The sequence below is a fragment of the Megalobrama amblycephala genome, linkage group LG3, assembly GCF_018812025.1.
Source record: "Megalobrama amblycephala isolate DHTTF-2021 linkage group LG3, ASM1881202v1, whole genome shotgun sequence".
Lineage (NCBI taxonomy): Eukaryota > Metazoa > Chordata > Actinopteri > Cypriniformes > Xenocyprididae > Megalobrama > Megalobrama amblycephala.
The window spans coordinates 26,882,158-26,898,590 of record NC_063046.1 but is presented as its reverse complement, the minus strand read 5'-3'; the positions used below and the strand labels follow the sequence as shown (position 1 = coordinate 26,898,590).

At 40.5% G+C, this 16,433-nt stretch overlaps 1 protein-coding gene across 3 annotated transcripts in view; it reads right to left on the bottom strand.

Annotated features, from left to right (window-relative positions):
- smarcd3b (SWI/SNF related, matrix associated, actin dependent regulator of chromatin, subfamily d, member 3b) overlaps window positions 1-16,433 on the bottom strand; it is a 48,762-nt gene that overhangs the window by 23,933 nt on the left and 8,396 nt on the right. Inside the window, exon 1 of one of the 3 annotated variants that reach the window (XM_048184732.1) lies at window positions 1,999-2,634. The exons of 1 other annotated variant lie outside the window; for it this stretch is intronic. In XM_048184732.1, coding sequence (XP_048040689.1) covers window positions 1,999-2,076 — 78 coding nt within the window. In that variant the 5' untranslated portion in view covers window positions 2,077-2,634. Of the gene's footprint in view, window positions 1-1,998; window positions 2,635-16,433 lie in introns of those variants that run through there. One more of the 3 variants, XM_048184736.1, reaches the window with a different exon arrangement.

Sequence of the window (16,433 nt, the reverse complement as noted above, 5' to 3'; positions counted from 1 at the left end):
GTCATCATATACACTATAGTTTAAAAGTTTTTGCTCACTAAAGGCTGGAATGCACTACATCCGAACAGATTTTAAAACACTAGTCATCATACATTTGCCGAGTTTGTACATAGTTAAAGAGGGAAAACTGGACATCATGCAATAAATGACTGAGGATCACACACTATCAGACTTTCAAGTCGTTCCGAACACAACAAACTCACACGGAAACACGTGACAAATGAAAACAATGCGTTCTGAAATCGGCTCAAAATAACATGTTTGATATCATCTGACTGGATGGAATCACAGTATTAAGCTAAAATAAATAAAAGGTCTGTGACAATCATATACTATGCAATTTTCTATGGAATCTTTCTCAAATCTGCAGACTGCCTCTGACTTACGGGAACTAGTGTCAGCTAGTGTCTAGTAAATCAGGACAAAAATCTGGGCAAAAGTCATGTGGTGTATTCCAGCCTTAAAACATTTATTTGATCACAAATATAGTAAAACAGTAATAATTTGAATTATTGTTACCATTTAAATAAATACTTATTTGAATATATTTTAAAATGTCATTTATTCCTATGGTGGCAAAGCTGAATTTTCAGCATCATTACTCCAGTCTTCAGTGTCACATGATCCTTCAGAAATCATTCTAATATGCTGATTTGCTGCTCAAGAAACATTTCTTACTATTGCCAATGTTGAAAACAGTTGTGCTGCTTAATATTTTTGTAGAAACTGTGATCAATGTTTTTGATGAATAGAAAATGTAACCATTTTTTTTAAACAGCATTCATTTAAAATAGATATATTTTGTAACATTATAAAATGTCTTTGCTGTCATGTTTGATCAATTTAATGCATCTTTTCTGAATAACAGGATGTTTAAAATTTATTTATTTCAAAAAAAGAAAACCGAATATTACTCAGTCTGAACCTTTGAACAGTAGTGTATATCTCACAGTAGCTGAATAGTCTAATTAATATAATAAAAAGAAAAAAAATCTATTCTAGACAGTAATCAATGAAGTATGTAATACTGTAAATGTAATTATAATAATTTGATATATTATAATAATATTTTTTATTATAATATGTTATTATTATTATAAATAGTGGTAGTATTAGTAAAACAAGTAAAACAAGTAAAGCAAGTATTATTAAGGTAGCCAAGGTCGCTTTACAGAAACAGCAAGAAATTATAACAAGAACAAAAACACAGAGCACAAGAAGCATAATGAATGCAGCTTTACGCATTACACTCTCTTTACTACAAACTGCTTTTCACTTCAGATTGATCTGCTCTGGCTAGACAAAGCCCTGCTAATCATAAATAAAAGATTACAGCGCTACTGTATGTACACAAAGGTGCAGACAATAAGTGGATCCTTATTGCCTCTCCTGCATCAAACCTTTAATAGTGTCACAGGAGAAACATCAGTCCGTGTTACAGTATTATCAGTAGTAATCATTACTACTATTTCAAATACACTCTTTAGCTCTAGGACTAGCTTGAATTTTTAATGAACAACATGACAACAGACACGCTAATCTACATAGGAGATGTAATCTGCGAAGCACTTGATGTGTTCTTGGAGTTGTAATAATAGTGTTAAGTCAGAGAGTGGCTTGTGTTTTGAATGAAAGCGCTCGTCACCTTAGGCATGCTGCCAAACGCATGCAGCCTCCAGTGACAAAGTGGCTACCTTTGGCCTTTCTTTTGCATTTGCCGATCCTTCTCGCTCTTTTTTTTTTTTTTTTTTTTAAACACTCACCTCCCTCGTTCGCCTCTCTTCCCCACCCCGTCTCCGCTTTAAAAAGAAGAGCGGCGCGGAGCCGGGATCCGGAGGACTGGAAATAACCTTCACATGGACACCGTTCAGCGCTATCACTCAAACGCATGGGCTGTGTCTGTAGCTGAGCTCATACACACACACACACACACACACACACACACACACACACACACACACACACACACACACACACATGTGCCGAGAGGGTACGTACCACTCCATGGACGAGGAACTCAAATAGTTTGCTCTTGGTGGCTTTGCGAGCTCCTCCAGCGGTCTCCTCCGAAGCCATTTCCCTCTGGTCTCCCTCCACTCTGGTTCTCCTTCTCTTTTGTCTTTCCCTCTCCCTCGCCTCTCTTCCTTTTCACCCTTCGCTCACCTCCTCAACCCCCCTCCGAGGCTCCCTGCTCCACTTCCCTTACTTTCTGCTCTCTCTCTCTGTCTCGGAGTGTGCTGCCCTGTCGAGCCTCTCGCTTTCTCTGTGTCTCTCACGCTTACGTTTGGTTGAGCTGCCTTTCAGGAGCCCAGCTGCTAGAGAACGTGGGGGGTTGAGAGTTGGGGGTCTTTCAGGGGGGTTCCTGCTGGCCCACCATGACCGTCCCTCCCTCCCCCTTTTACAAACACGCTGACTGAAAAGCACACGCTCACAGGCTGCTGCAGCTGTTGCATTCCATTGGTAGATAAGGGAATGCTCACTGACTGGTCGCTCACAGCCCTGCTGCGGTGTAGTTAGTCTCGCCGCTAACCAAACCCCTCCTCCTCTGCCTTCACGACTGCTCTCGCTCGCTCTCCTGTCCTTTGCTGCAGTCAAACCCAGCAAGGCTTGGAATACACTGCTCATTCTCAAAAAAATGGAGGGAGGATCCTTAAAGCAGCAGCAGTGAGGAAAAGCTGCCCGTTTTTAGACTGAGGTGGAAATAAAACTGGCTCAGACAGCATTGAAGACTGATTTTTTTTTTTAACCTCGATAATGGTCTGTCTCAACTCGATTACCCAATCTCCCATTTCTGTGAGAGACATGCCATCAGACGGATTTTGTTATATTGATGGATTACACTGTGGGTTTTGAAGCCATTCCTCACAATCAATGATAATGAACAGTTAAAAAAAAAATAAAAATAAAAAATAAGGTAACACTTTAGATTAGGTACACACATTCACTATTCACTAGTTGTTTATTAGCATGCATATTACTAGCATATTGGCAGTATATTAGTACTTATAAAGCACATATTAATGCCTTATTCTGCATGACCGTATTCTAGATCCCTTAACCCATCCCTACCCCACAACTAAACATAATCACTATAACTAAAATCTATCTATCCATCTATCTATAGCTTTTTTTGTTTGTTTTGACTGGAAGCTACATAAAGACAAATTCCTTGTGTGTGTGATAAATCTTATAGGATTGAACTGTTTTATCATTCTTTTTATTTTTCCCCTCATTTGATGGGTCAGTTCCTCAAATGTATATGAAGCTGATTTTCTCCATAATTTCAAATCTGAGCTGGCTGCTGTAAATATCTGTTTAGGATGCCTGAATTAAAATAAATCCCTACCATTCAGTTATTCTTTTTTTTTTTTTTCTTTCTTTTTTAAATGTTTTAGCTATCTTAAAAAATAACTAGGTCGAGCAAAGTAGAGCTAATGAAAGTGAACGATTTACTCTGTGTGAGTAGACTGTGAATGATCAAGCCAGCTATAACAAATATTAACCATATTTTCCCTGTTTCAATATTTCTAGGAAATGTTCAAAACTGGGAAGTAACCATTTTTAGGAGGTATATTTTGCCACTATTTGGTCATTGGGAAGTAACTTCATTTACTTTTAGTTATTATTTAACACTCCTAATAAGCCCATGTTACCCTAGAAATGATTAAAATGTTTCAGCCAAAACATCAAACACTGATCGACAGATTTTTGACACCTTCCTTGAAAAATGTCAGGTCTTATTCATCAATATCTTTGTGTTCCTCACAAGAAAGAAAGTCATAGAAAAAATGGTTTTGTTTGTGTCACTGTCAAACAGCAAGATTGGTGGAGGGCTTATATACTGTTATCTCATGTTCAGTGGTAAAAAATGCAAAACTGCTATGCAGTAAACCAGTATGCGATATTGCTTAATCATTATATTGTATATTTACATGAAGGAGATGAAATAATATTACACTTCAAGCTTTGGCATATTAACAGTAAATAACGGTACTTTAAAAGTCTGTAATCATATTTAGGATTGAGGATAATAATTTAAACACTGAACAAAAACCTATTTATTGACCACTAATATAAATATTGGTTGTTGCGTGATTCAACAAACATTTTTTAAACTAAATGATAATTAAATCTTTGCTGAAATTAATGGCACTTCCCCTGAAAACAGTTTTGAGGGAGAGGCTTAACTGCCACAACACTTCCTCCCAGCCACAAGTTGTCTCCCATCCTCCTTTATTTCTACCTCATTGTGCAGTAAGTGCTAAATGACAGCTCAAAACCTTCACACCTGAAGCCTTTTAGGCTTTACGAACATATGTGAAGACATGAATGCAGGTGATGGGAGGGGAGGGGTAAAAAAGAAAAAAGGGCTTGGCGACAGCCTGAGAAAGAAAACTCATATTGAAGGCAAAGCAAGTTATTACTTTTGATGAAATATTACAATACAATCTTTTTTGAATAACACTCACAAATGAATCATGCACAACAAAACATTTATGAAAAAAAGTATATAGGGTCAGTTTCATGTTGACTCGAAGTGTAAGTGTAGGGGTAGGTCATTCGTATGAATTCAGACGAATTTGGCAACTCGTATAATAAGTACGATTTAGCAAAAAACATATGAATTCGTACGAGTGAGGTCGTACGAATTCGTACGAATTAGCCACATTGTAAAATACGTACGAACTGCCGTGAGATCGGGTTGCATTAAGAATGAGCTTGGGTTTTCAGATGGATAGACAAAAATGGGGTTTCTCTGATATTTTGTTTCTTAACACTGAAATTAAATTTTTAACATTGTTTTAACATTTGAAATCAACACTAAAAATAAAAAAGCTGAAATATGCCGTTTACATAAGCATTCAGTGTTGCAGAAGCTTTAAGTTTACATGATGAAGAAGAATTGCCCTAACAAGGACATAACTGACAAACTACTGGCCTCAAACTGTGAATCACCAAAATTACTACCACATTGTCTGGCTGAAAACTCCAAAGTTAAGAGCTATGATTCTGAAGGAGAGCTGTGAATATGAAGATTAAATAACTAAAATGCCTAAATTAGGAAAAAAAAGTGTTTGGATACAAGTCATTGTTTGTTGAATAATCAGAAAGTGTCTAAAAAGGTCATTCATCAAAACAAGAGGGAAGACTGTGATCGATGCCATAGAGAAGCTGAGAACCTGCACCAGTCAAACATATCAAGAGTTCTGCATAACATGAGCCTTTATGGGAGAGTGGCACAAAGGAAACAATTACTCAAAATGAAAGCATGTCAGAACTCTAGAGAGTCTGCCAAAAATCATAATAATGACCAAGTGTGGTGTGGGAAGTGATTTTGTGGTCAGATGAGAGAAGAAGTGATATGTAACACAAACCTTATGCTGACTTTAAATAGATAAATAAATACTTTTAGTCTTGAGAAAAAGTTTGGGAGAAAAAAAAACAGGCTTCTTTTGCTGTGACATTGTGACCCCTTGTGATCACTTTTGATCAGCCCATTTCAGGAAGCAGTTCTACATAAGCATCTCATCAGAGAGCTGAAAATATGTGTAGGTCTCAGTACCCCTTCGAGCCTCCCCAAGTCTCCTTTTACCCATTGCAGCTCTGCCAACTGCTCAGGTCCCATTGACTGGGAGGTAAAGGGGAGAGGGGGACTCATGTGGGGTAAGGGGAGGAATTGTGTGTGTGTCTGTTGTTGGGTACTGTTGAACAGTTTGAACTCAAGCTGCAGTTTTAGGTTTCTCCTGCAGAGGTCTGTATATGACTCCCAATGAAACTGTTGACTCTAATCAATGTGCCACTGCACTGAAGCATTATGGGTGTGTTCACACTTGTATGCAAGGTAAGCAATCACACCAGAGTTCATTTTAATCAAACCAAACTTGCCAAGTGTGAACTCTTATTGTCAAGAACTGGCCGCAAACAATGTGTTTGGGTACGGCAGTTTGGAGATACAGAGAGTTAGACAGCAATTCACTTCAAAAATTAATTTGAAAAACACATTTTTTATGTACACATTAGATAACAACAAAGGTAAATGCAAATGTAAAAAGAGGGGGAATGAGCATGAGCAATCAAACATCCAAGATTGAATAATACTGGAAATAATACTGGATTACAGTGCATGTAATAACAGCCAAGCTCAGTTATTTGCAGCATTTTCTGCAGTATACTAGGAAGTTATTGTGTTTAAACACCTGGCAAATATAATATTTAAATCACAGAAGGATTACAAAACACAAGTAAATCTGAAACGACAAAACTAGAGATTTGCTACAAAGACATTGTTAATTTCAGAAAACCTTCATATCCGTCAGAATCTTAAAAACAATGTGATACAGATTTTTGGTCAAACTGCCCAGCACTCGGTCTACTGAATTCTCTTCATAATTATTCTAAAATGTTATATAAAATGTAATCTTATTTTCTTAATGTCGAATACTTTTCAATTGCTTTTTTTTTTAACTGGACATTTATTATGGCTTATATTACTGTCAGGAGTACAGGGAATATATAATATATAACATTGGAAGGACTAATACAAATTTAAAAAATATATAAGAAAATGTAATCATATCAGTTCATAAAGATAACAACTTAGTTTAAAAGTTTAGTTTAATTATTTAATTATTAATAATAATTATAATAAGAAGTATGTATTTACTGTGCAATTTCTGTAATAATTTCAAGGTAGAACAAACTTTTATTTTGCCAGGTTGTAATGAAGACCTTTGAGTTTGTGCTTGTTTTAATAAAGAGTATTATTATTATTATTATTATCATTAATAATTGATGTACATTCTACTGTACAACAGTAATAGATTTCTATTATTTCAAGTTATACCAAACTTTTATTTTGACAGGTTGTCGTGAAGAACTTTGACTTTCTTTGTGAATATGATACGACAAATGTCGATAGTTTTATTAAATTAAACAGTGAAATGTTCATGAAGTGATGCTAAGAGCAGAGCTGCAGATGAAGTTCATGTGTCCATGTATAGGGAGACAGCAGACGCTGAAATCATGGCAAGAGTCACGTGTGCTTCAGTATGTGTAGTAGTAAATGAAACCAGCAGCGCTCATTCAAACAGACACGGCAGAACATACAGACTTAAGATTTCAGTAGCAGTCTTTTTTAGCTTTAATATTCAGACACTAGTCCATATCGATATCTGATTCATTGTACAGACCTACTTTTGATTTATTCATCCAAAAATTGCCAAATTACTGTATACAGTAAGGTACATTTGTGACTGGATTCCGTGATTCCATCCGTGTTTTCTGCATCGTGGAAATCATATGGCTCTACATGGCATTTGCAGTATTAAAGAGAGTTCATTTTGCGAGTTATTTATTGTTGTGTTATAAAGTTATTACCATTAGTGTAAAAAGGATATGCAGTTAATTGAGGTCCGCTCTCAATGCACTCTACATAGCGCTCTTCATGGCCATTGAATAGATACAGCAGCTGTTTCAGCAATGAGCTGGTATGGCGGTATTTGAAATATACATATTGGTCACAAAATTTAAACCGGTGTACCGGATGAACCGGTTTACCGCCCAGCACTGAGTAGACAGTTAACACATTTTTGCAACTTGTCAGCAACAGAAGACGAGAACACAAAGGTATCCGCCAATGGATGTTTATTAACAGGCAATTGGGGAGACCAGACAAAGCACACATGTAAATCTCTGAAATTGAGTATCAATAACAACTTAATAATAATAATGTCTCTTTCTCTTGCTGGCTGGATCTGACGAGATGAAGAGGCAGACTGGAGATGACTAACTGAAGACAGGCAGACGACAGGTAAGTAGCACAGGTAGAAGTAGGGCAGGTTATTGCCCCGTAGTGGATAATGAGACCAGACAACATGAAGCAGCAGTGGGAGGGTTTATTTAGGCAATCCTGATGAGTGTTGCAGGTATAACTGGTTAATACTCAGGAGATTGGGAATGAGTGGGTGGAGTTGAGAGGTCTGGTGCTGAGGATGTAACTGAATCCATGACTTTAGGTAACAGTAAAGTTGAATCGAGTGAAGAAGAGTGCCCAGTGCGCTTGTCTAGGATTGAACCTCTTAGCTTCATGAAGATATTGCAAATTCCTATGATTGGTGATGATCTTGAATGGATGCTTAGTTCCCCCCAGCCAATGCCGCTACTCCTCCAGGTAAAGTTTGATAGCCAGTAGCTCATGATTGCCAATGTTATAGTTACGCTCCGCCAGGGATAGTTTCTTTGAATAGAAGGCACATGGATGGAGAATGGGAAGTTTCCCCTGCCGCTGAGCAAGTACCACTCCTACCCCTGTGGTGGAGGCAGGGGAGATCTGGATTGGGATAAGCTAGAGTAGGAGTGGTGCAAAAGGCCTCCTTTCCGTTGTAAAGGTTGGAAAGCATTAAAGCAGTACTAAAGGTTGGCTGGTTCCCAGGACAGAGACCTGAGCCAGTTTCTGAGCATGGAGGTTAGTGGAGAACTGATCTTGCTGAAGTTAGCAAAACCCAGGAAGCATTGAATTTATTTAACGGAGGATGGTTGAGGCCAGCTCTGGTTCAGTCCATCTGGATGCAGTGCTTGTTGATGACATAACCCAGGAAGTGAATGGTGTCTCAATGGAATTCGCATTTCTCTAATTTTAAATACAGATGGTTCACCCGGAGCTTCTGGAGGACCTGCATAACATGGTGCCGATGTTTGGTAAAGTTCCAGAAGTATATCAGGGTGCCATCAAAGAACACAATGACAAAGCAAAGGAGGAACTCCCAGAACACCTCATTCATGAACCCATGGAATACACAGGGTGAGTTGGCCAGACTGTACAGCATAACCTGATTGTGGCAAGCAGGGCGGGCGAGAGTCGTGAGGGAACGGCGCGAGGAAATGGCACGAGAGTTAACGAGCTACACCTGGGAGGCGCACCGGTCTTGAGTCTCTCACGGAGGAGCTCCGGAAGCATAAAAGGAGGAGCGACGACAGTGAACGACGAGAGAGGACCAGGCCTGGATATTATTTTATGTTTTATTATGTTTGTGTGGCCGGCAGACGTCCGCGAGGGTCTGCCGGCATTACTTTCGTTTTGTTCTTTGTTTATTTTGGTATTAAAGTTTTGTTGAATATTCGCCGGTTCCCACCTACTTCCCGTACATACGAACTGTTACATTGGTGCCGAAACCGGGAGGAAGGAGGGACATGCTGTCGGAGAGCCCTCGCTGCTGAGGGGGATCGCGGTGCTGTGGAGTTCGGGCAGCGCGGGAGTGAAGATCGCGAGAGGCTGCCCGAGGCGGTGGTACTGGAGCCTTGAGAAAGGTGGGACGGAGACCCGGATGCCGTGCTCCTGGGACGAGGTGGGGTGGCTGCCGTCCAGGAGAGAGTGGAGGAGTCGCCGCCGTCCACCGTGGGCCGAAGCCTGCTGCCGTCCGCCATGAAGGGGAGGAGCAGGGGACGGGGGACTCGCTGCCGGCTGCCCTCAGCCGGAGGAGCCATCGCCGGCTGCCAGGAGGCGGTCGAGGATCGGGTGTCCACCGAGCGTCCAGTGCCATCGCATGGCACTGCGAGGAAAAGCCTCTTGGCAGGCTGAGGACCGAGCGGCAGTGTGTCTGGGAACCGGACCCAGAATTTTTTTTTTCTTTCTTTTTCCTCTCTCCCCTCTCTCATCCTGTCGCTCCCCTTGCTTCCGTCTCCTTTCTCTCGTCTCGTCTGTCCTTACCCCCAGGTGCTGCGGCCGCCGAGACAGGCCCCGGGGGGAGTAGAGCGCAGTCTCGGGAGTACCCCCCGGCCTGCGAGGGGCGATGGGGGTATGTGGCGAGCAGGGCGGGCGAGAGCCGTGAGGGAACGGCGCGAGAGTTAACGAGCTACACCTGGGAGGCGCACCGGCCTTGAGTCTCTCACGGAGGAGCAGTGAACGGTGAACAGCGAACGGTGAACGGCGAACGGCGAACGGCGAACGGCGAGAGAGGACCAGGTCTGGATATTATTTTATGTTTTATTATGTTTGTGTCACCCTCACGGACGTCTGCCGGCATTAATTTCGTTTTGTTCTTTGTTTATTTTGGTATTAAAGTTTTGTTGAATATTCGCCGGTTCCCGCCTCCTTCTTCCCGTATATACGAACTGTGTTACACTGATATTCATAGTGGACCGATGGTGTTACAAAGGTGGTCTTTCATTCATCACCCTAACATATCCGTATGAGGTTGTAGGCACTACGCAGGTCCAGCTTGATAAAGATGCGAGCACCTCGAAGCTGCTCCAGGGCTGCAGGAACCAGAGGAAGGGGATAGCGGTACTTAATGGTTTGTGAATTAAGAGTGTGATAGTTGATGCAGGGCCGCAAGCTCTCCGTCCTTTTTTGCATCATGAATGACATCTTTTCCCAGTGTAGGCAAACGATGTGGAGCGTCACAGTGGGGGTGTAGTGTGTAATTACTCCATGGCCCAGCGGTGTTCCCAGAATGGAGTGGATACTCAGGACCTGCGAGCAGGGTTTCTTCCTAATGTGGAGCTTGCATAGGAGTTCCCAGGAGATGAAGTTGCCCGTGGATCCTGAGTCATCGAGGGCCTGAGCTGAAACAGAGTGATGAGAAGTGACCACTGTAATCGTCAGATTTGCAATCATAGGTGGTAACTGAATGGTACTCACCACTGAGCGTGGTGGTCACACTGGACATTCAGGTAGAAGACCACAATACAAGCAGAGTCGATTTAAGATCCTCCTTTGATGCTTCGCATGTGACAGGTGGAAAGAGTCAGTATGCAATGAGTTAGTAGGTGCTGGAAGGGTGACTGGTGGGGAGACAGGTGAAGGATGCAGTGAAGGTGACTCGAGCTGACAGGCAGTGAGGCGCTGAAAGATCCTGATGGCAGATTGGATGACGTTTTCTAAATGAATTAAGTTATCGTAGATTGCCATCTGCTGTCAAAGGGATGGATTAAGGCCCTGACGAAAAGTGGTGATCAGTGCGGTCTCATTCCAACTGCTTACCTAACTGAAGAGCATATTAGGTCACTGAGGAGCGTCCTTGGCACAGGTTATAGAGTTGATTGTGAACAGACAGCAGATTGGCAATTTGGCCGAATACCTCTTTAAAATGTGCTGTGTTGGTCAGGGAACTTGTAACAAGGCCATTAGCTTTCCAAATCTATCTAGCCTACTGCAGAGCCCGTCCAGATAGCAGAGATATTATATGCAATTTTAGCTCAGCCCAATTGAAAGAGTTGTGGCTGCATTTCAAACAATTAAATTACAATTCACATAATTTTTTTCCAAAAATGGTTTCTGTTATTTTATGTAGTTTTTATCACGCTGATGTAAGTTCAAGTGTTTCTTTTTTAAAATAAGTTTTAGAGCCCATCCACACAGAGATGTAGATGTATCTGTAAAGATTTTGTATCTTATCAGAGTTTCGTCCAGACAGATCCGGCATTTTGGGAGCCTGAAACCGCTATTTTTTTGAGTAGATAAATCTGAAAACACACCCTTGTGTTTTCGTGTGTACAGCTGTAATGACTGAGGCAAATCAGACACAATTATTGGTTAGTTAACCAATAGTTTTAAGCTCACTCTGGAGTCTGTCCCCATCCCCCGGGAAGTTTTCAGTTACAAGTTTATTGCGCTGAGGAATGTGGTTGCCGCATGGAGAACAGAGTAGAGACACAGAAAATCTGCATCTTCCCTGCATTTTCCACACAGAACACGGACTCTATGGCATTAATGTATAGACAGACTGTGCTATAAATGATTCCTTCTCAGGAAATGGTATCCATTATTACTGATGTTGTATTGTACTCATTGTATTTACATGTTTGATGATTGTTAAATGTTATGACCTGCACGGTAACTTCAATCATGCCATGTTTAGTGTCTATACGTTCGTAGCGGGAAGATTTAAATGCTTGTGTATGCGGTACATCCATACCTGTGCAACACATCAGTATTAAAAGAATATTTAATAGTTCTGATTCAAGAACTCAGCTTGTTAATCTTTCTGGGTTGTAAAAGCCCTGACAGGAGGGGTGTTGCCACCCAGAATTACAACATCTTCATTGGTCCGGTCAACAACTGAGAGGTGTGACTTTGACCAGAGGTTAAAAACCAGCGAACAGTGCCACTCCCTCTCTTCTTCTTCCTTGCTTCTGGACCGAACAAATCTCCTTGCGGCTGGCCTCTCTAGGCCCGGCCGCAAGGCTGGTAGGCCCCTGGCCTACAACACCCAGCCATGTGCTCATCACCCAACAGACTGGCAACAACTTCAGATGATAACTTCAAGAGTTATCCTCAACCTGCAGATCCGACGCTCTTCAGCCTAAAGGCATCTTGCAAGTATCGTACATTTTAATACTAAACAGCGATTTAGTATTGATTTGTAAAGACTTTACCTTTGCTATTGCTAAAAGAAACTGATGAGTCCTTTCCAGATTGCCTTTGACATTTCATGTAGCTCTAGTAACAGCATCTCTTCCGGTTCAACACTATCATTACTCATTCTGACTTGCGTGTGTGTGTGTGTGTGTGTGTGTGTGTGTGTGTGTGTGTGTGTGACCCTTTATGTATGTTATGTTATGTGTTTGTTAGTTTAGTTATGTGTTTGTGAGTTAGTTAATAAAGATTGTGCATAATACACGTTTGGTTCTGACTCCGTCTGCTAATGAATTGCCTCTTAAGTGATAGATCCGGACTACGTGAGTAGTACAGTACAATAAGAAATATTATTTTTCCATAACTTGGAAATTGACAATTCTTAGAATTAATAAACAATCAACACTGAGCGTTCACTGGACGAACAGGTTAACTGATTGTAATGTTAATTTTAATGTAGCTACGTCCCGTTAATCTGATTAACGGATTTGCATATTCATAATTAATCATAATTAATAATCATAATGAGTTATGAATAATTATTAATATTTCCCCTTTGAGTTAAGTTTCGCTACACAGCCAATCCGTATATATTTAGTGAAACGATGATGTCATCCCCTCATGTCTCGACCCTAGTCAGACACCGCTATGTCACGTAACAGCAACAACAACAATAATAGCGGAATACATGCTTGTGTTCATGCCACAGAAGCTACTGAGCCTATTAGCTTTACTAAAGTGAAGCTTTATTTCTAAGCTTTACTAAAGTTTGTATACAGCGTGCAAGGTTTATGCGCATGCTCCAAGTCTTCTTCTCTGTTTTTAGTGTATCTCTGTGGCAGAAATACAGCACCACATACTGTGGTTTCGTGTGTATGCAGATATTTCTTGAGACAAGGAAAAAAAAAAGATCAGACAGGGAAAGCTCTGGCTTCGTGTGGATGTGGCCTTAATTAGTTATTTGATGCTATAAAAACGGGGGGGGTGACGTCATGATTGATGGTTGTGATTGACAGCTTCTCTGAGTGAAGTAGTCTGGTTGTCAGGAGTAGATTGTAGCTTTAACTTTAACTTCTACTTTTCCATAAATGTGTATTTCACACCGATATAATGAGTTGTTTTGCAGAAAACTGTACTAAACTATTCTGCGGGAGTGTGGGCGGGGCCTTGATAGCGCGCTCACTCCACTACATGCTCACCATTGCGCAGAATCGGTATCTGAGTTCACTACTGAGCAGACTCGGGTCCCAAATCAGCACAAGATGTCAGCGCCATATTGGGACATTGGCAGCTTCACTTTTCTACAACGGAATATTGGAATTTTTTTACAGTCTATGGTGTAACTGGTTAATACTCAGGAGACTAGGAATGAGTGGGTGGAGTTGAGAGTTGTAACTGGAGTTGAGAGTTGTAACTGAATCCGTGACAAAACTATCAAACTTCTGGCCAATAATACTGCTTCAATTTATTGTCACTTACTTTCTGATATACACTAACCTTTTTTTTTTAAAGAAGTTAATACTTTTATTCTGCTAAAATGCATTAAATTGAACAAACTGATTAAACTGATACTTAATAGAAAAACGTTATGTGAACCCAAAATCTAGATTTAGTTGAACTTGCAGCAGATTTCTAGTTTCCAGCATACTTTGCATCTGACTATTTAAAGAAAATAAATGTTGAAATTAAATGTTATTTTTTGTGTTTTTTGCACAAGATTAATAAAGGGAGAGATGTGCTAGAGTTTAATATTCTGTTATGTTGGGACTTGTAGGGGTTTCTGATATGCTGCAGTTTTGCTACCATTGTGGTGAAGAGTTTGTGGTTAGGCTGACGATGGGCTGCTACACTTTAAGACTATGGCTATGTTCACACTGTCAGTTACTGGAAATGACAACCGCATTTACATACAGGTGTGTGTCTGGAAATGTCCCGTTCAAACAGCAGCTTACAGTAGCGTCTCGAATACTGTCTGTATGAACGTGCAATGGGATTCAAGCTTTCATTAGGACAGACAAACATCATGACCTTCTTTAGGGAGAAGAGTATTAGGACACAGCTTACATGTCAAGAGGAATCCAGTAGCAATAGAACAGTGAGTCACGATCACTTCGGTAACCGAGAGCAAGAGTGATAACGAGAATATAGGCACACTTTGACAACATCTCATAATATTATTTATGCTATTGTAACTGCATTTATGCCACCTCTGAGCAGCATTAAACAGTGTATAATACAGTAAATACATTTAGATGCAGCTTGTCCCACTGCAATGCAAAGATGGCTTTTCATTTGATTGGAATTAATGATTTAGTTTCATTTATAAAGGAGACCTCTTATCCAAAATTCACTTTTATAAGGTGTTTGAACACAGATGTGTGTCAACAACCAGCCTGTAATTGTAAAAATCCACCCACTCCTTTTTTTTTTGAAAAAGTGATGTGACGTGTAGCCAAGTATGGTATCCCATACTCGGAATTTGTGCTCTGCATTTTACATAATCCAAGTGCACAAACAGCAGTGAGTATTGAACACACAGTGTGAACACACACCCGGAGCAGTAGGCAGCCATTTTTGCTGCGGTGCCCGGGGAGCGATTGGGGATTAGGTGCCTTGCTCAAGAGCACCTCAGTTGTGGGAGTTATGAGAGTGGAAGAGATAGCTGTTCATTGTACATGCGCACAGTTCTTGCCAGTTTTAGTTTTTCAGTCAGATCAAGTGTTTACATGTCCTCTCAATCGGATTAGAAAAGGAATAAACCCACCTTCTTGTCCGATCGAAATTTCTTTCGGATCGAGCTCAGTCAGATCGATTAAGGTGTTTACATGAAGGCTTTTCAGTCCGAGTGAGCCATCAATCCAATTACTAATGGACAATTTGGTTGCATGTAAATGTAGCCACTAAAGACTGGAGTAATGCAGCTGAAAATTTAGCTTTGCCATCACAGTAAAATAAAATTTTAAAATATATTAAAATGGAAAACTGTTAGAGTAAATTGTAATATTTCACAAAATTCTTATTTGAATGTATTTGTGATCAAATAAAGGCAGCCTAGGTGAGCATAAGAGACTTTTCTCAAAAATCTTACCAACTTCAAACTTTAGAACGGTGGTGTATAACATTGTAGAACACGTTAAATGTTACTGAAAATACAGCCCTTATGTAGCCCCGCCCCTTTTCAGCACTGCAGTCATAGTGTTCTGTCTTCCAGTTTGTATTTCCACAGCATGAAGGTAAGATCTTACAGATTTATGAATGAACCACTCGTTTTAAAATCTTCCCGGTCTTCTGACATTTGTTATGACATCTGCTTCAAACACAATGCTCATGATAACTTTGGTTAACTCGACAATAAGTAAATCCACTTCACCAACTAATTATTCTTCAACAGCAATGCCATAGAAGCATACAGAGCTACCACAAAAATGGAAGTTCAGTTTCTATTTCCCTCTATAGGTGTTTTTGCACCAGAGGAACCTTTTCGTGCCTGGATTTTGCAGTGTTCGCACCACAAGAACTAGGAACGATTTTAGTTCTAGGAATGCCTTTTGAGGGAACTAAATTAGCTCCTACTTCAGAGTAGGGTCTAAACCAGCACTATAGGAACTATCCTATATCCTATACTAGTGATGTAAGTGTACGTTGATTGGTCAAACACACGTCAAACACCGGTACCCGGCATTTTTAAAAAGCTGTGTAAGCATATTTACTTCACGAACATGAAAAACAATGAAAACAGCATTTACCTGCATTTACCCTCACATTTTGCTCTTTCAGTCAGCGTAAATGATGAGTTTACATTCCATCTCCGTTATCGAAAACAAACACGGCAACGATCACGGCATGCTCCATCCACTGGTTTTTAGCTTTTGTAAATGCTGCGCTGTCGGCTCCTCCAGAGTTTCTATTCCCAGTGCGAATGCAACCAGGAACATGGCTCGGGGGAGAAATTAGTTCTTGGGGAACTATCCTAGTGGATATCCTATAACTATCCTATAACTAAGTTCCTAGAACTATTCGGTGTGAAAGCCCCTTATCACATATCTGATCCTCTCATCAACCCATATACATAAACAAA